Source organism: Phalaenopsis equestris, unplaced genomic scaffold (assembly GCF_001263595.1).
Source record: "Phalaenopsis equestris unplaced genomic scaffold, ASM126359v1 Scaffold000523, whole genome shotgun sequence".
Lineage (NCBI taxonomy): Eukaryota > Viridiplantae > Streptophyta > Magnoliopsida > Asparagales > Orchidaceae > Phalaenopsis > Phalaenopsis equestris.
The window spans coordinates 30,189-51,216 of NW_018164963.1; the positions used below are offsets into that span (position 1 = coordinate 30,189).

At 35.3% G+C, this 21,028-nt stretch overlaps 1 protein-coding gene across 1 annotated transcript in view; it reads right to left on the reverse strand.

Moving 5' to 3' along the window:
* Nucleotides 1–16,803, reverse strand: part of LOC110028753 (FKBP12-interacting protein of 37 kDa) — a 30,663-nt gene extending 13,860 nt beyond the window's left edge. Inside the window, exons 1-9 of the mRNA XM_020730730.1 lie at nt 16,599–16,803; nt 16,418–16,472; nt 16,262–16,323; nt 15,648–15,715; nt 15,472–15,508; nt 9,379–9,466; nt 9,180–9,244; nt 9,015–9,092; nt 1,408–1,455 (exon numbers count right to left, since the gene is read on the reverse strand). Coding sequence (XP_020586389.1) covers nt 1,408–1,455; nt 9,015–9,092; nt 9,180–9,244; nt 9,379–9,466; nt 15,472–15,508; nt 15,648–15,715; nt 16,262–16,323; nt 16,418–16,472; nt 16,599–16,625 — 528 coding nt within the window. The 5' untranslated portion in view covers nt 16,626–16,803. The remainder of the gene's footprint in view (nt 1–1,407; nt 1,456–9,014; nt 9,093–9,179; nt 9,245–9,378; nt 9,467–15,471; nt 15,509–15,647; nt 15,716–16,261; nt 16,324–16,417; nt 16,473–16,598) is intronic.
* Nucleotides 16,804–21,028: the final 4,225 nt, after the last annotated feature.

Consider the following 21,028-nt stretch of genomic DNA (forward strand, 5'->3'; position numbering starts at 1 on the left):
GGGAGTTCGAAAGGTGAGGAAGACGGCAGCATTCAGGATTCTCTTCTTCAAAGACCGAAGCAATGTTCTTCCATTCCTTCAGCTGTCCAGCAAGGAGCTCTTCGGTGATCCATTCGACTACAGCACAAGGAGCTATTCTTGGTGATCAAAAGAAGTTCGGCTGACAGTTTTTTCCACCTAACTCATTTTGCAGAAGTTCTTTCGTAATTTTTTCAGGTGTTTGGTGGGGCGAGATTCACAACAGACCACGAGTTTCACAACAGACCAAGAAGACCAAGAAGGGGAAGGAAATCAGTCCAAGAAGAAGAAGAAGGGAAGAGATTTCAAGAATTGAGGGAGGAATTTTAGATCTTGTATCGAGGTAGTTTCGAGAGGGAGATATCTAGAGGAGTGTTCATTCTTTGATGTAAAAAGCTTATAATTCTTCTTTGTCTTAGTGTATTTGTTGGCAATTCCCTCCCGTGGATGTAGGTCTACGGACCGAACCACGTAATTTCTTGTGTTCTTGTGTTGCATTTGTTTTTCCTGTTTTTTCCCGTCTTGCTTGCTGCGGTTTTCCAATTCTTGGCTACAGAAGTTGTTACCAGGCAACCCAGGTTTTTCCATTCCTTTGGTTGTCTAGCAACAGCTGGTGTCTTTGGGCTATCCAAATAGAAGTATCTCAGGCTGTAAAAGAACGGGAAGCTGTCCTGGTATTTCGGCAGCAAGGGGGTAGCGAGGAGTGCAGCACTTCAGGCTTTCGGATGACACAGAAAGATTGCGGCAAATATCAACATTCTTCTCTTGGGACAGCAGGTGTTCTTCGGCTACAGGAGGCAACAGGTGCTCTTCCGTCAACCTGCTGACTGCAAGCAGGTTCTTAGGTAATCCATGGTGTTCAGCTATCTCCAGGAACAGTCCAGAAGGCAAGCTAGAGAGATACTCGACCTACAGGAAGTGATCTTCAGTTTTGCCTCTCCTTAGCAGTAGGTGTCTTCGACAATTCCTTAAAGTTGAAGGTGTTCTTGGACAATCCAGTCCTTCAACTTCAAGAACTGAAAGGTTGTTCAGATCTTTAAAGCATTGCAGGTTCTTGGTAGTCTTGGTGATCTGTGATCAAGAGAAGTTCAGCTACAGGAGTTCTTTGGAATTATCTCTTCGAGTTCGGTGGTGCGAATTTTCAACACTAAAGTATCAATTTGTAAAGTGTAGGGTTTCTTCAATAAAGTTTTATAGTATATGTCAGCAAAGGAATATGTACGTGTTTCATTCAGACCGAGGATTATCAGGTAAACAAAAGATCACAAGACATGGACGACATTTAAAATAAAACAAAATTATGTGGGAGATGTGTTTCTCTATTTGGAAATATGCCAGCTAATAAAATTGGAAATACAAACTGAAACAAAAATATTTATAAATTTATACCTGCATGGATGGAGGTTGCAGCTGTCTCTTGAGATCACGAACTGCTGACTAAATGAGATAAAAGTAAAACATGATAAGCTCAATTATGCTACAATAGTAACTATTGCTAAACTCATGAGATAAATTTTACTGTAAGCTTAGTGGGAGAAGGGCATGTTGTTGTTGTTTTATTAACTTCCAGGAATTGGCCTTGGCTTTTGTTACCAGTAAAAGAGAAAGGAATTGCACCCAAATTGGATGCAAGGTTTCTGAATGAGCGGATAATTAATGATATGATCTTGATATTACATAAATAAACAAATAACAACAAAAAGGGAAAAGTAACAAATCAAAATCTATTATCTTATCCGAGCAAAGTAGAAAAATGCAATAAAATAAAAAATCAAAGAAAAAAAGTCTACAACAGAAGGACATCGCTCGTCTCAAAAGCAGAATAAGAGAGACGTACACCAATGTGTTGAGTTATAAAATAAGAAAAGAAATTCATAAATCATGTACTAGACAGTCTTGTTGACTTCAGAGATGTCAATACGATAATGAAAATTTTCTTGAACTTGAAGAATAAACCAAAACTTTGAGTTACTATCGAATTTCATTCAAGCAGACTATTTAAGTATATGGTTATCAGCTAGCCATGCTATGTTGAGATTTGAGCAAATCAAAAATAAGAATGTTTTATGATGATACTTAAGGGCAATTTTGTCTTTTATTAGCCTAAGGTTTTATCTTATATTATTATTATCATTTAGTATAAATAGAGCAACTATATTAAGGGTTAGGAGCATGCATGAAATTGGATCTTGTATCTTAGGGTTAGGGTTTGAGAGAGATTTCCTACCTCTCGAATTGCAGGAACAGGAATTGGGAGATCGCCCCCCTCTCGAATTGTAGGTGCTTATCTATGTATTTGTCTTGAGTATTTGATGTTATTGCAATAGAATATCTATTTACCCTAATTTCTATGAAAAAAATTTTCTCAAATTATATCAAATGGCATCAAAGCATTTGATTCTGGAAATGGATAGGATCGTCACTTACAGAGTATTGGATATCGTGATACAATCACGATCAAGCTAGCAAGAAGCGACAATGGGATCTCGGCGTGCCTCGTGACAAAACAGTCGTTATTCAAGTTAGCTTGGATGCCAACGGTGAGATCGCGCATCGCGAAACAACACAATTCAAGCCAAGACACCGACGATAGGATCGTGGCGTGTCTCGTGATGATACTGTCACGATCGAGCAAGTTGGGAGTGGGAGTGGCGTGCCTCATGCGATACAATAGATGTGAAACAACGTGATTACGGCGTACAAAGTGACCACACTCTATCGAAACAGTCATGATTCAATTTTTCTTTGATTCAATCTGGGACATCTTCTTTGATCCTTGACAACACCTTCCTCAAAGCCCTACAACAAATCCCCCTACCAGCGATGAACATCTGAATCTTCACCTCTAATTTCAGTCATTCCTCAATTCTGGTTACTATCAATGTCACACATCAACTAACCCCCTTAGTAAGGTCAATCATGGTGTGACAGAAGTTAATAATTTAGTCAAACCAACTCTCACCAGCACTCGTCATGATTTGTATAATCATGACTCGGTGGATGATGAATTAGTCCAAGTAGATCACCGCAACAAACGTAATACCTTGAATTTCATAATTTATTCATATACAAACATGGAAGCATGAAAATCATATCATCAAAAATATGAAAACTATACAAAACTCCTAAATCCAATATAATAAAAGTATGTATCCAAAACACATGTACAAAGACATATCTGGCTACTCTCCCATGTGCTAATTGCCCCTGCTTGAAAGCCAACGACAAAGAATGAGCAACAACGAGCTCAGAGAAAAAAAATCAGGGCTAACATAAGATTTTATACATGGAAAAGAAACAACAATGACGCGGGGGCTATGGAAGACCGGCTGATCCTCAAAGGGAGGGGGGTTGCCACTCCTCCCCTTCCCCTCTTTCCTTCTTCTCTCCCCTTCCCCTCTTTCCTTCTCAAAAACTTCCTAATTTAAGTCTTTTCAAATCAAAAATTTTGAATATTTTTATTCCTCTTTTCAAAATCTGAATTTTCATTATAATCTCTTTCCTAAATTGAATTTCCATTATAATCACTTTCATAAATTGAATTTTCAAATCAGAATTTATAAATACTTTATTCTTCTTTCTTAAATCTGAATTTTCATTATCATCACTTTTCTTAACTGAATTTTCAAATCCTAATTTCTAAATATTTTATTCCCCTTTCCTAAATCTAAAATCTTGAGATGAGTTTTCTTTTTTATTTTAAGTATTGTCCAAAATAAAGTCATAACTTCATTATAAATAAAGAACAATGTGTTTTGAGTTAGGGGTCTTCTTTTTTATATTTGAAATCAAGTTTTATACTTTGTATTTTTCCCTTTCAGGGTTGTATCTGAAGTCAAGGTAAAAGCTCGTGTTGTCCCTCATCCGAAGCAGTGATCGTCTCCACAGATCCGACTGGTGCTTCGGCTGTAGCTCGATCCTACCGAGATATTTATCTATCCTTCCACCCTTCATGTTGTTGTTCATCCGCTTCCCTGCCCTACAGCAGGCCACCGCACCTCTTCTGCAACAACTGTCAGCTATCGTTCTCCCTCTAACCTAATGTCAGCCTTCTCCCAACAGGGCCACAGCACCCCATACTCCATCCCAATGCTCAGCCACCCTTACTGAACAACTAATCTTGTTGTCCACATGCCCAGAATTCCACCCAGCACTCAACCGACCAACTTCAAGCAATCTACCTTGTTGTCCAGACCTTTCCCATTGCTGTCAACGCTTCCCCACTCGCTATCCACCCTTCAAAAGTGCTGAAGAGCCTTCCCCGCTGCTGTCCCACCTTCCCAGCTTGCCAACCCACCTTCCAACCTTCCTCTCAACCGCCAAACAAACATTCCTGCCACCTTAACCTGCTACCTCCCTCCTCCAGTTCACCTTCCAACCCTGGTCAGCCCCTCTCCGGCATTCGCATTGTTGTCCCAAGCCTTCGGATCCACTGGCCAACCTCAACCGCCCTTGGGAACACTTTCGAGGTGTTGGCTTATGTCTTCGTACTTGCTTGTCATTTATTTCATGTTTTGAAAAGCCATTGTAATCGATTTAAATTTCAATAACAATATTTATGTTTCTTTTATGATTTGGGTTTTCTCCTTTGTTATCAAACGTAAATACTCATAAGAAACTATACATGCCTACACACACAAGTAAAAACATGCTAGAATGGCGAGAACATGAAAAAATAACAGACAGTATAAAAATTCAAGACTGCAATGTAACATGCAAATCGTAAGCACTAAATCATAAGTATAATCAAAAGCATGTTCATAGTATATAGTCATATCAATGTCATTTCATAGAGGTCATATCATAGTAATTTCAATTTAATGTATAAAGTTCAACTATTTTCATTTTCATCATGGGTCGTCACCCTCCCCAAATGTCATTTAAACTATCGATAAATGTTGAACTTCCCCCAATATAGCAGTTATCAATAGCCCCATTAATACCAACAGTTCCCTAATATTCTGTCACCGCCTAATCTCAACGACTCCCGGAGTTTCATCCTCGTATAAATATTAGAAGTTGGGATTACTACATTCCTGCATAGTGTACTTATAAGCACTCATAGTCTACACATAACGTTACTCGTGTTATTTCTTAAAGCAAAATACATGTAACATATATGCATGGACATTTCATATACATGTACGAATCATAAATGAATACCTGTAATGTATCATAGGTAGCATAGCATCACATGTATAGTAAAAGAAATCAACTTGCGTTCATACATTTTAATTGCAGGTATCTATTCACAATATGTAGATAATTCTAAATACATTTGTGTCAAAACATAAATCATATTAAAACCTATAAAAAATTATTTATATTAAATTAGCATGATTATTTTACCTGACTTGATGGAGAAGCCCTATGACGAGTGCCTACAGGCACGTCTCGAGCTCGTCGTCTCGTATAGACAACCTATAGCTAGTAGACAACATAGGGTTTCATAAAATTTGGCTCATAACATGCATTAACTCAAAAATGTACCTTACTTGCCATAACTACCTCAACAAATCTTTTCGGCATAAATTCATCTTTCCGGAACCGCCAATTTTCACTTTTCTCTCGTTCCTATCACCTCAAACCTTAATTCTCATTGATTTCGTGCTAAAACACTTTTTGAAGCTCGCAAAATCAACTACAATACTTTTGACACTAAATGGACACCTCTGATGGCTACCGTAAATGAGAAAAACATGATAAATGAGATAAATATCAAAACAAAATGGTGAAGAAGGAAATGAGAGTCTCAAATGATGTGAAAGAGAGATTCGTGCTTACAGAATTTGCCCAGGAACCTTGGATCGTACTCTACGGCTCGCAGGTGGCCACTTAGATCGCCTGCTAGCTTGCGACCCTTGCATTCTAGCAAGGGACTTGGGGATCTGCTTTTGTCGCGCATGAAACGAATGGGGAAAAGAAGAATCGGGAGAGCAGGGAAAGAATTCGGGTACGGGAGGAAATTGTGATGCTCACGAAAGCCTTATTCCACCGAACGAAGGTTATAAAATGGCGTAAGGGTCGGTTATCTGCAGTACTGTGGTATTTAAGGGAGGGATTAGGAAATATAATTAAGGGTTTAATTAAGTTAAGTAACTTAAAAATTCAAAATTTATATCTCCCAAACGTTCATAGTTCATGCATGGTGCTCTATATGGAAATAATCGATTCAACGTGCAGAATTTTATAAAATTATTTCAATTGAATTTTATGCGATGTAAAATTTGAGGTATTTTTTAAATGTGTCGAACTTTACATGGTTTCTTAAAATTTGAGCGTTAAAATTAGTTGAGAGAGGAGTTAGCGTTCTGGAATTAGACTAGCCATAACAGGCCACTTCAACATATAAATGTGATTCAGAACAATGACGAGGCTTACTATCTTGTGGTACAAGCGCAATTCAAACTATCTGGAAAACCATTTACGACATTTAAGCATACGGGTGTTTTCACCTTTTATGATAGAAAACATTTGGGGATAATGGTGACCAAAAATAGAAGCTTTGGAAGAGAAGCTAGAGAAAAAGATGAGTCACATCAATTTCAAAATAGAAAGTTTCTCAGTAATGGAGAAGAATTTCTCATTCATGGAGGCAATTTAAGTAGAGGCCATAGAAAAAATAATGAAGAAGATCGTGGAGTTTCAAGTGATACTGACGCCGCCTACAACAGATCAAGCGATGGCATCTTAAGCGGATGCAGGAGGAAACAACTAGAATGATTCATGAGACATCAAGGAAGGGTTGTTGTTTTAGGCAGTTCTACAACTGTGAGATCAGACATAGGGATTGAAAACGAACTCGAGCAGCAGTCATCTAAAGGATTGTGTGGCATCAGGGCAGCGTCACTATTTTCGGCGCATTTGGAGCCGCAGAATTGAGTGAAGGAACCGGGAGCAAGATTTATGGGCAGCACTTGAAAGGAATAGTGTGACCTTTGAATCGTCGGACTGAACTCAAGCATGCAAAATTGAACGTTGGAGTCAGAAGTAGATTAGAGCGACGACGACGAGAGGAAATTGCACATCTGAAAATTTGGAACCAGTGGCAATAAGCAGAACGGGGCGGCAAACAATTCGAGGCTGGAGAAGATCGCCTTGAAGAATTTCAACCTGGAACAGGGAACCATGGTTGCATCCAACTGCGTCGGTGCCCTTTGTGACAACAACCTTTCGAGTGAAAGACGATTCAGAAGTAATGATGGGAACGGGACTGATGGAGAAGAGCATATGAGTTTGTAAGAGACTGATTTTGACATTGCAGCGTATTCAAGAGGGAGACAAGATGATGGTGTTTCATGATATGATCCCGAGGGGTAAAGGACATTGGTAATGTTGAAGACTATGATGAGGATGATTCAAGACACAAGATTGGGATCCTTGATCAAGTGGAATCGCATTGAAGAGACACGATACGGAGTTGGCAAAGATTACGGTGGTCAATAAGCTACTAGATTAGTTGTTTGGAGAGGCGATATTCTCCAGGATTAACTTGAAATCGGGTGCCATCGAATTCAGAGGTGACCGAAGGATATGCATTAACCACATTTAGAGACGGTGAGGATCACTACGACTTTTGATTAAATGGAAATGATTGTTAGATGATGATGTCATGTGGGAGCCATACAACATGATCCAGTAGCAATTATTTTCACCTTGAAGGACAATGTGTATTGTTTGGAGTGGAGTAATATTATGACGGTACCTATGGGTAATTTTTCTTTTTATTAGCCTGATGGAAATTTTATCCTTTATTATTATTATTATATATAGAGCAAATATGTTTAGGGTTAGGGGTAAGCATAAGATTATTGTTGTGAGTCTTGAAATTAGGATTTGGGAGAGATTTCCTACCTCTCGAATTGTCGGAATTGGGAGAGATCACCTACCTCTCCCAATTGTAGGTGCTTATATTTGTATTCCCGTTGAATGTTTACTGCTCTTGCAATAAAATATAATGTCCTAATTTTTGTGTGGAAAATCAAGTCAGTTCCCATCAGAATGTTAATATAGATCAGTGACAAAACTATTATGGATAGATTGAGATTTGATTATATTAAAACGGTGGCAAGAGTAGCATTTATTGAGGGTAATGTGATGAAAAAAAAAATAATTAACATTCGCAGTAAAAGTAAGCAATATGTAGAAAAGTAACATGAACAAAAGTTATACAAAAAGATTTGAGCAAAATAAATTCAGCACCTAACGCAAAACTCAGCAAAAATAAATGGAGAATGAGGATTGATGTGATATCAAGATTTTTGCTTGAAAATTTTGAGTTCCAATGCAGTTTCTAGTTTTTAAAAAAAATCAAAATGCAAACTTGTAAGCTGCAAAGGTTAATCGTAGGCACTGCTGATCTCTGATTTAGGAAAAGTTTAGGAGTTGGCAATGGTATGCAAGAATGCTTAATAAGATTTTAGTGCACACCGAGGAAGAGGGTTGATATTTCGACCAAGAGATTAAGAATTTACATCAGTTGAAAGAAAGCTCGTTCAAATCACATTTACCACAATCCAAGGGATTTCATAGGACATCAAAAGAACAAGATTTTCTCATCAAAAAGAGGATTATAAACACTAACCATGCCCGAGGCTAGAGGACTGGCCACTCCTTATATAGGAGTGAAGCATGTAATTGTCATATGTGGAGTGAAGGGGACAAATAGATGGAAGGGACTATTCAGAAAGGAGGTATGAATACGAGTCAATACATTAATGAAAAAAAGAGGTTTCCTGCCCTCTTTAAAGTAGCATTAGTGTAACTCTTTATGAAGAAGAGAGCAATTAAAAAAAAAAATTTGCATATTCTACTGATAATCCATCAAAGCAAGAAAAGAATAGTCTAAAATGAAAGAAAAGCATAAAAAAAATCATTCCCAAAGAACAATTTTATAATCCAAGGTGTAGTGACAAGAAAAGAAAAAATCAAAATTATGAATAAAAAGGCCAAGCGATCAAAAGATAGTTGGAAGTGTAATTCACACAACTCGTTACCTTCAAGTCAGCAATCTCTTGATCTCTTTTTGCAACAGTTACTATGAAAGCAGCTTCCCTCTTCTTAGCCTTCTCAAGCTGAAAATAAATATAAGCAGCATCTTATCGTATGGAACGAAGCTAATTTCCTGCTTGCACAAATTTTGCAATAAAAGTACAGCAGACCTGCTCTTTTAAGGAATCTTCTGAGGATTTCAAGTTCTGAAGATATGTAACAACTAAAGTAGGTTCTGCCTTGGGCAATAATCAGGGGAAAAATTTTTATTTGAACAGAAAAGCTTGGAGAATTTCACAACAACATACTAAGCATGACAATAAATTAAACAATTAAAAAACATTTACAGATAGAACCCAAAATGCAAACCTGGAGATGAACCAAAAGGCAGAGCTGGACTGTTTTGAAATGCAGAATGCCACTTTTGAATCTCAACCCGTGCCGCTTCTAACTCTGCCTGCAATAAATGATAAAAGAGCAAGAATCTTATACATAGATATCGGAATCTGCTACAAATAAAATCTCACAATCATTAAACAGTTTGCTTGAAACATTCTTAAATCAAATCCATCATGATTAGGTGAGCAATGATGTATTATTATGTGCCATTGAGTAGAATATAACTTCAATGACAACTTTAATTCACCTTCCAAGGTTTCATATTTTTTTCCTTATACCCTTACACAATTACTACTTTTCTCTTACTGTCTTGCAGCCCAAGTTGCATTATCTCTTAGGCATATAATTATCAAAACCGTACTTTTTGCTTTTTCAACTAACAAAGATGTGACTCTAGAAATGGTCTATTTTCCTGACGTCATTAAAGCTTGAACTACACAAGGAGTGCTGTACAAGAAAACACTATTACAGTCAAAATCTGCTCTACGAGAATGTAATACGGTATCGCCTAGACTCAGAACAACATATACCCATATCAACTAGATTGTATAAAAAATTAATATAGAAAACAGTATCTGAAAATACAACATTCCTTTATGAGACACAAGGTAAACATACTGGATCATTTATCTGAGCTTTTGGTTGATGAAAGTCTAAGATTCTTGTTTGATAACACGGGGTGAAGAACAATCTTGTAAAGGTCAAAAAAAAAGCATGCTTTTAAGGCCCCGTTTGGGGCAGCGGCAGCCGGCACGCTTTGGAAACTCCAATCGGGGCGGTGGGTTTTTATAAAAAGTTGAAGGAAACACGGTCGCGGGCTCGACCCCACGGCCCATGTTCCTTCATAGATCATTGATGGGGTTGCCTCTCTCCTCACCACAAGCGTTCTCTTGCGTGCCTTACCCTAGCAGTGCGCTCCTCTCCCGTGGTACTCTCTCTCGCAATAATTGGCCTAAACTCTCTCTCTCTCTCTCACGCGATTCTCACATATAAGGTTGCCTCTCTCAGTGAGTTTCATATCTCTCTCCTTTATCTACTCTACGGCTCTTTGTGACTACCGTGGTTCCTCTTCATGCAGTGGTTTGTGAGTGTGGTGGTTCCTCTGTGCTGTTATTTCTCTGTGTTGTGGTTTATTTTTGTGGTGGATCCTTTGTGTTGTGATGCCTCTTCTTATTGAGTAATCCTTAACTTAACTATGTTATTATTTTTGCTCTTGGAAATGCATATATGGTCAAGATTTTCGTGGTTTCCACTTTGCGGTGTTTCCTCAATGTGGTGTTTCTTCGTGTTGGGTAATATATACCCTAAATTTTTTTGTGGCTTTGATTTTGCAAAAAGCTTTATGCCCGAGAATTTGGTGGTTTCCATTGTGAGATAGTTCCCCTTCTTGTTGTTTAATGCCTACTGTGCTCGAGAATTTTGTGGTTTTTGATTTGGCAATTGCTTTTGGTTAGTTGGTTTTCGGTTGATATTGGATTTTGGGATTTTTGGGAATCCCACATGCGATGACTTGGAAATGGGTGTTGGTTTTCGGTTGATATTGGATTTCAGTTTTATGCAGTGCTGCTTTTGAATGCACGTTCAATGGCTTGTAATCACATGAAAATGAGTGTATTTCGGTTGATGGTGAATTATGAACATTTGATTGACGTTGGTTTATGTTGTTTATGTTGTGCATGTTTGGGTGGAAGTGTTTGTGATGAGGTACGTGGATGTGGTAGTGAAGGGTGGTTGGTGGGTGGATGTGGACCAGGTGGTAGTGTTTGAAGGCGTTTGTAAGTGGGTGAGGTGGATGTGTTTGGAGGTGGTGATTGGGTATCCGTGTGGTTGTGGATGTGTTGATGATGTTGGTGTGTTTATATGTGGGTGAGGTGGTGGTGGGTATTTTCAATGTGGTTGTGGATGTGTTTGTGGATGTGTTTGAAGGTAGTGATTGTGTGGTTGTGTATGTGTTAGTGTGTTGGTGTGTATAGTTGTTGGTGTGTAGAGGTAGTAGTATTGTACATGTGTTGTGTGTGTGAAGGTGTTTGTAGTATTGTTGTGTATGTGGAGGTGGTGGCAGAGGTTATGTGTAGGTGTTGTGGTCGTGTGGAGGGGCAGTATTGATGTTATTGTGCATTTTTTTCCTCTCTGAGTTGTGTTAAATATTTTTTTATGGGAAATGTTTATGTTGATTTGTTTTTTCATGATAGTATACACAATGGCTAATACCAAAAAGGTTGGTTTATCTGCAATGTGGGATAAGGATACCAAAATGATATTTTGCAATCTATGCCTCAAAGAGGTTGAGAAGAGAAATAAGCTGACAATCTATTTCAACAAGGAGGGGTGGCAAAATATCATCAAAAAATTTAAGGAAGGTATAGGTAGAGAGTACGATAGAATATAGTTTAAAAACAAGTGGGATAAGCTAAAAAAAGGGATTGAAAAATCTAAAAGGAATTGAAGTGAAAATTTGCGGGCTTGGGTTTGGATCTGATAAAGTGAACAATTCATGTTTCTGATGAGTGGTAGGCTGAGACTAATTGTGGGCATTTTTCACACGTCAATTCCTTTTGTTCGTTTTTCAATTTTTTTTTCAAGTTTATCAACATGTCAATTTAATTTGTAGGTGGTGTCAGCCGCTAAAAAATTTAAATGCAGTGGCATCGATCCTTAGCTGAAAGAGAAGTTAGGTCGAATGTTTGGTGGTGTCGTGGCCACGAGCAACGATGCATGTGCCCCCGGTGAGGCGAGTTTTGGTGACACCCCTGCAAATTTGACAACTGACCAAACAGGTGATTCTAACAAAGGCCTCAGCCTGAAACACAATGAGGTCAAATCCACTAGTCTATCAAAGCGGCCCAAGGTTGAAAAGAAAAATAAAAAAAGTTAACTACTTTTATTAAAAGTCAGATATAATAATTGGTGGTTTCATGCACCAATGACCCTTACCCACCATAAGCAACAATTGTCCAACAAGTTATGCACATTCTAGAGGCAACTCCAGAAATTTACGAGAGCGTGTTGTATTTGTTCTTTATGAATTTTCTTGAAAATTCGGCCTAGAGAGAGTTTTTCATAATGATGACCCCTGACCATATGGTAGATTATCTATGTTATCTTCGTAGGAACAGTGACGCTTCAGGGACTTTTTCCACTAAATTTTTGTGGGACATTTCTTGTTTTTTATTTGTTTATTTACTTTAGACGGGCTGCTTTTGGACATTTTTCACTAGAAGCTTATGATTTTTCGTGCTACTTTGGAAATGTCAGTTTACCTGAGAGTTATTCATTCTTCGTATGTTTTCTATTTGCTTCAATAATATTATTTTGATGTTAGTTTTGTTCATAATGTTATATGATTGTATCTAAATCATTGACACTTATGTGTTAGCTACTTCGACACCTAAATACATGTATGTTAATAGAGCAATGAGTAGAGGAGAGTTTTAGCTGCGGAGTGATTGATGTACGAGTATTATAACTCGTACATAGAACGCTCCCCTTAAATGACATCCCCATATATTGACGACAAATGGGTTGGAGAATTGTTTGTGGGTCACCCAACAAGGTTTAGTAATATGTTTCGCATGTCACATACGATATTCATAGATCTGTTAAAGGAACTTCACAAAAATCATGGACTTCATGGCTCCACCAGGACAACTTCACGAGATATGCTAGCAATAACATTTTACATATTATCACAAAATGAATCAATGCGATGAGCTATGGAACGATTTCAACACTCTTCTGACAATTTGCAGATACTTCTCAATAAAGTTGAATGTGCTTGTCAATTTTTCATCGCAAGTCATAAAGCCAACATATCAACAAATCCTACATTCGAACAGATTCTTATGGAGATTTTTCACAATGAGCGATATATGTCATACTTTCAGGTAATTTCTCGCATTTAATACATTCAATTTTCATATGAATATAGTAATTAAAGAACCCTTCGTTATCTTTCTAAAATTATAATGGAGCAATCGATGGAACACACATGGATGCACGTGTTCTAAACAATGAGAAAATCGCATTCATCGGTCGTTATGGATCGCCAACACATAATGTCGTGGTAGTATGCAACTTTAACATGTGTTTCATTTTTGTCATGGTCGGTTGAAAGGGCAGCGCACATAACAATCGAATTTCAAAACTATAACACGGAATAGAAAATAATTCTCACATTGACCTACAGGTTCTCTTGAGAATGAGTTGATCCCTTTTTTTATTTCAACACTAATCATTTATTCACACTAAGTAAATATTATTTAGTCGATGTTGGGTATCCATTGCACCGAGGTTATCTGAAGTCATATCCTGATAGGAAATATCTCATATCTGACTTTGAGCGAATCAGCAGTGTCATGATGGGTGGGAAAGAAATGTTCAACGAAAGGCACTCCTCCTTACACGGTGTCATTGAAACTTGTGGTGTTTGGATAAATAAATGAGTTATACTTAGTCATATGTCAACCTACCCGTTTCTCAAACAAGTGCAGATTGTGACTGTCACGATGACTCTCCACAATTATATTCGACAGCATCATTCCCGCAACGACATTGACTTTCGTAGGGCAGACGATGATTTTGCACATATCCCTGTTGAGGTATATGAGCATTAGCTTAAACAGTATGTCATAGGCCGAAATGACGTTCTCGAGACCTGCACTCAAGATGGGAAAGTTGCAAACAATATGACAAAGTTGAGGGAGGAACGAATTACTGATGCGATAGTTAGAGGATGATTGGAGAAAATGTTATTTCTTATTTCTATTAGTTGTAATGGTTGTTAAACGCATTCATTGTTTATTATTACGATATTTTATACACAGTTCATGTATAACTTTGTTTCTTATGCATTTGATAATTACTATGGTTATTTTTTATGTAAGTTGTAAATGTTTTTTTTTCCTTTTGCATTTTTTTTTCTTCTTTTTGGTTTTGGAGATCTATGATGAGACGTTTGACCTAATGAGTTCTTCTAGAAGATCTGTATGTTGTTATTGATTAGTGTCACATATGAAATCCTAATGAAGGCAACTAAGTTTCTCTTTTTTTCGGTGCTGCGGTTTTTAAGGTTGTTATGGATAGCTTTTTTTTGTGATATTCATATGTGACATACGAGCTTGATATTATGTAGGTTGAAAGCAACCAAGAACTTTTTTTATAAGGTTTGTTGTCATATTATGGTGACAGATTCATTGGTTTACATACGGAGTTCTCTGAGACCTAACAGTTGCATATAACTTTAACTAATTACTTTTGTTATTAATTTTTACTAAAGTTATGTCTAAGAGTTCGTGTTTTTAAACCTTCAGCAATGATGGACTCGAGAATTTCGGGTACCTTAAAAAAATTGCATTGTTACTGCGGACTTCAGTATTCTCTGCTCACTTCGCGTCAGTCACATAGCTACGGGAGAGTTTTAAAGTTGTCCACAAAAATCAAAGAAAATTGACTATTTTTGGTGGACTAATAGACTGGAATATTTCACTTCTAAAAGTGATTGGCTTGGATGGTATCCCTGAAGTACTGCTTATCTCGTGGCATACGTCATCTACATTTTAAAAATAATATTATCATATTATTAATGGTTATTATAGTAGTCATTTTCTTAATTTTGATAGTCATGTTATTGTTTAGTGAAGTGTCAATCTTTGTTTTTTAAAGTTATACACTGAATATTTACTCTCAAGGATGGATGTATTGTATGAATAGTTATACTGCAAACAGTATTACTATACATGGGCAGAATGAACATTTGTCCAGAAACAGCTATAGCACAGCTGTTTTCAAACTACAAAAAACAAACAGACAGAAAATTTATCCTCAGCAACTTATTATTAAGTTGCAGCTGCCACAAACAAACTATAAGTCTCACTCGAGTAAAATCAAAATGGGGAAATAAGATATCACTCAAAATTGTAGCTCCCAAAAAAAAGATCAAAATTAAATTATATTTTGAAAAGGTGTACAAGAAGAAATATTAGTTTATATAACAGCAAGCAAGCAGAGAAACCACATAGCACATTGAAGCATAGTTTTAGATATTTTCAAAAGTTGAATACCAACCTGGCAAGTTGCAAGGTCATTCTTACAGTTCTGTAAACTGAAAAGAAAATGCAAAAATAAGGACATAATAAGGACATAATAATAATAATAATAATAATACAAAAAATTCAGCTTGCTTTGTTTCAATTTCCTTATTTACAAAAAATTGAGTATTCACTGAAGTTAAAAAGGTATACCTTTCACGAAGTGACAAGATCATCCCTGTTGCCGCACCTGGTCCACTTTCTTCAATGTTTGACTTCCCCTTGTTTGTAAAAGAGTAGAGTTAGTGATACAATAATAAATCCCAGATTGTTTCTTAGAAAACGACAAAAAAAGTATAAGCTTTACTTTCTAATAGTGCAACTCATGCCTGAACAAATACATCTTTCAGAAAAAAAAATCTATGAAATAGACACAAAAGGTAAGCAGCATATAAATACAGCTATTGCAGCAGCAACACATACATCCGCAATAGCATAATTATACTAGGGAAAATGTACCCAATATGTCTTGGAATGGATCGAAGGCCTCAACACAAAGGGAACACCAAAAAAAAACTACAAAAAACTTAAACCTCCAGCACAAAAATTAGCATGCTTGGCAATTTTATCACATCACGAGAAATGTTCAGACAGAACACGCTAATAGAACTAGTTCAGAAAGGAGCTAACAAAAGAGCAATTAACCAGTTTACACGCTACCAGAACTTTCTTGATATGGCGATAGGATACATTCAGTTAAGATAAGCAATGGGATCTTTGAACTGCAAAAATTATTAGCAAACTGGAATGTGAGGTCGCAAGATTACCTTCTTTGTTCCAAAAACGTCATCTTCTTCCTCGTCTAGATCTCCAAACGCTCTCTTCTCGCCTGCAAAAGCACACCAATAGAAGAACAAAAGTTGGAGCAATATCATATTTGCGACCAAAGGTAAAAGAATTGACCCAAAAATGCTGTGAACAACCTGAGCTAATTCTTCCACTGTGACTAACCGCATAGTCGCCACCGAAGTCGTCGTCCTGAGAGCATAAAGAAAAATTACAAAAAATAAATGAAGATCCAAGAATATGAGGAAACCATAAATGGGCCGAAGTTAGAAAGAAATCGCCAGATAGAAGAGAACGGAGATAGAATCGAACACCTACATCGTCTAGATGAGAGCGAGAAGCCATCGGAGTATGAAACCCTAGCGTTTGCTCTCTTCCTGCTTCGCTTTCTTATTCGCCGGTATCAGCTGCAATTTCTCAAACGAAAGTCAGAACATCAGCCAACATTAGCCAATCACGTGGGTTTAATTCGTTAGAGCCACCCGTCAACCGACTTGTTTTTAGAAAAATGCAAGTTTACACTTCAAGTTTGGAGGAGAAATTTTGGATTTAGAGCGTGTGTGTGTGTGTTATATATATATATTTATAAATTTAAATATTCTTCCTTAAAATTGAAGTATAAACTGTCATTTGTCTTAGAACAAGTCTGTTGACTGTTGGCTCTAACTAATTAAGCCAACATGATTGGCTCATGTTTTGACCTCGTTTGAGAAATTTCAGCTGATATCAATGTTTTAGACAATGAATAAGAAAGGGAAGCAACAAGCTAGAATTTTGTACCGGAGGGCTTCTCGCCCCCATCTCCACAATTGCTATGATTGCAATATGTTGCATCAATCTTAATGCTTACTATGGTCAACCTACTATGTTGCACTTTATTGTAAGATTAATTGTGTTGAAATATAATTGATCCACGAACAATGTTCAAATAGGATATGAATTTGGTGTTATCAAAGTGGAATTATGTTCAAAATTTTCTTGGAATTTCAATATAATTTCATTCTTAGTATTGCATTATAAAAAGTTGAGGCATGTTAATTTAAAATAAAGTTCTAATATATATATCAAGGATAAAAGAAAAAACATAAACAATTACCATCATCATCACGGATTAAACCACTAGCCTCTGCTTTAAATTAGTTCCAACTCCCATCCGTATTGACCTTAATCCAAGGAATTTTAGGTTTTCTCCAAAATATTTGGAGAACCCGAAGATGCGCATGCATTTTGATGATGCAGTTTATAAGAGATAACATAAGGTATTGCAGTGATATATGCATGTTCAATATCTCTGTATACTTTAATTTTATGTATGTATGCCATTATAATTGCTATAACCTTTTCCCCACCAATCATCACTCCTTCATGTTTCATTGTGTTTCTCGCCTTCGAATGAACCAAAATACAATGGAAAGGATGATATGCACTAAATTATTAGGTGTTATGCAATTTTTACTTGCCTTCATTTAATTTTATAACTTCATTTTAAATTAATGTCTCAATTTTGTATGATGCAGTACTTATTTGATTTCAAATAAGAATGAAATTATATTAAAAGTTCAAAAAAATTTTGAATATGATTCTAATTTGCTCAAACCTAATCCATATTATATTTGAACCTTGTTCATGGATCGATTATATTTCAATAAGATTTATCTTACAATATAATACAACACATTAGGTTGATTATAGTAAACATTAAAGTGGATGTAGCATAGTGCAATCAAAACAATTGTGAAACTATGAAGTATATAGTATATACAACAAAATATAATATAGCGGCTATAGTATGAGAGATAACAATCTAGCAACTATAACAAGATAGATCATAAGATAGATAGACTATAATATAATTAAACAACTATAACACAGTAGAGAGCAATCTATTAGTTATTACTTATAAGACATTTGAGTTCAATGTAAATGTAATACAATACTTTTGTCACACTAGAGAACATGAAATAGTTATGAGGCATCTGAGTGAAATCCAACAACTAAAACATTATAGATCAGATAATAACATCAAATAAAGAATAGATGTTTGCAATTGAGTGATATATGAATGTATTAAAATAATAATGTTTATAGAATAATTTAAATAATAATATTGATCTTTAAACAAGTTTATAGATTTACATTATTGTGAAATAACTTTATGCATTTTTTTTTTAATTATACACGAATGGATATAAATTTTAAAAGACTTGTCATTGCAATTAGGTATATTATGTATTATATTATATGCACCGGCACATCATAGTTTTACCATAAATACAATAAATACATTAATTACCTTATATGTGATAACACTTTGCATAATTTTTTATTAAAATTTTAAATGGTTTAGATTACTTCAAACCTGGATAACTTATTTATGTTGATTCACCTCTTTTTCCAAGAATTTTAAAAGGGAAAAATTATTGCTTATTAAATAACCTTAACATCTTAAGAAATCAATAAAAATAAACTTATTATTGTGTATAATGTCTACACTAAATTTAAGGGGGGTTTGAGTAGAATAACCTTACAATTTGTGCATAAAATAAGAGTTCAATTACTTTTTCATGGTTTTTAGAAAGTATATGAATTCTAGATTAGCTCAAGGCTTGAAGAAAATTTATTCTCTCTAATGATTTGTAATAGAGCTTCTTTAAGAGACTTAAAAGAGTCCTTCCTCTTCACCTTATTATATGTGAAGGTCACTAATATAATAACTTATCAAATAATACTCCAATATAATAATGCTTGAGCAATAAATCTTTGGATAGCACCAAAATCACCCTTTTTCTTATAATAACGATAATCCATGTGTTGCAAGAAAAAAAATGGGATATATCTAGATATTCAAAAACCCACAGCTTATTAAATATTACATTTCTTATCTTACTATTTAGCTATATAGCTGAAGCAATTAATTATTAAAGATAAGTTAAGTTTTTATTAACCACTCTATCTCCTTCTCATAGGAGTTGTCTACCAATTTTGATAATTAAAAATCAAAGGAATACAATTGCTCCTTAATAATCAAACAAATGGAATCAATAATACAGGGATCTATGGGTTTATACCTCTTTTATAATGAACATATCAAAATATAGTTGAATACTTATTACTATATTGCAACCTCCTGCCATAATCTATTAACTTAGGCTTAGTTTAATATATGTTAATAATAATAAGCTACTCTTTTCCTTCTCATTCTCCTTGTCTAAGCATATTTTAGCGAAGAATTGGTTGTAATGCCCAATCTCCTCCCACTCAACCTTCTTTTCCCTTTATCTATATTTTACCAACTCAATCCCAATTTTAATAAAAAGGAATGGGCTAATTTGGTAACAAAGACCATCTTATTATCCTCACTTACCCTCATTCTCCTCCATATGAATAAAAATTTATACAAGAATTTTTAGAGCATCTAATTCTTGCATCAACTTTAATTGATTATTCTCTAAACTAAGCTAGTTTTCTTTAACTCATGTATAATTATAAAAAGCTAATCCAACCCTTCATTAAAGGGCATGGATTGACTTTCAGTTGGTTATTCTTCTTCCTCCTCTAACATTTGCCCCTTATAAATTGTTGTGTTCACTTTATGCTTTAAAATGCGTACTACAATGAGTTGAATAAATGTATATACAATAGATGTTTAGAAGCTCGCCTTGTCAAATCTATGCACCACCATACTGTTAACAATCACATATAAAAATAATTTTATAAAGATCTTGTAAATTAATAATAATAACAATACATTATATAAATTATAAGTTGAGCTTGTAAATTAATAATACTAATAATAACAATACATTATATAAATTATAAGTTGAAATACATTCTTTTGCATAACACTTATCATGAAAAAATTCTTACAAGTGAGTATATTGTTATTCTTCTAGTTTGATATCTTTAGTGCTCTCTCCTAAAGACAAATATTTCCTCTTATCTTTAGAATGGCTTCAAAATCCCTAATACAATTATATGACATATATAGTTATAATATAGTGGGCGCGGTCATTCTTCATTAAGGCAATAGCTCTATAATTCTCCATGTCCTTTTTTCATTTCTCTTAATGTCCTCTCTGAAGATAGCCTACCACATTATATTTAATAGAGGCTTCCTCATATATAAACAAGTGGAGCACTCATAAAAAAAAACACTATATTTGTCATGGTTAAAGAGAACGCCATCTATAAATTAATATAAACCCAACTTTCATGTATAATCCTTCTTAATACATTTCATAAATGTTTTACCTTGGTCTACATACTTGATTTATTTATCTCCAATAAATTAACTATTTATTAGCCCACTCATCATGTTGATCTTCATAAATTTCCCTCAAACAAAAATATTTTAAACTCTAATTAGTGATGAGAGTAGTTTTAGCAATGCTAAATATTGCGGTCATACCTCCAATGTTGAAAATAATGAATCATCTCTCACTTCTTATCATTATCTTCTTAATAATAATTAATGAATTATTGCTCCAAAAAACTATAGTTCAAAAGTTTGAAGTAGTTGGCTAAATAGAAATTTTTTAGCTTCACTTATAAGATTATTAGCCTCTAATTGTATGACAATTTTTTCCATAACACCCATAGCTACATATGTTACCAAAGTAATGTATTTGTGCCCCTACATGCATAGTTTTATCTAATTATGTTTACATGGAAAACATTACTTAAATGAGTCAATTTCATAAAAGAGCATAAGGGAAAAATAAAATGGTGATCAAACCAAATTTAAATTA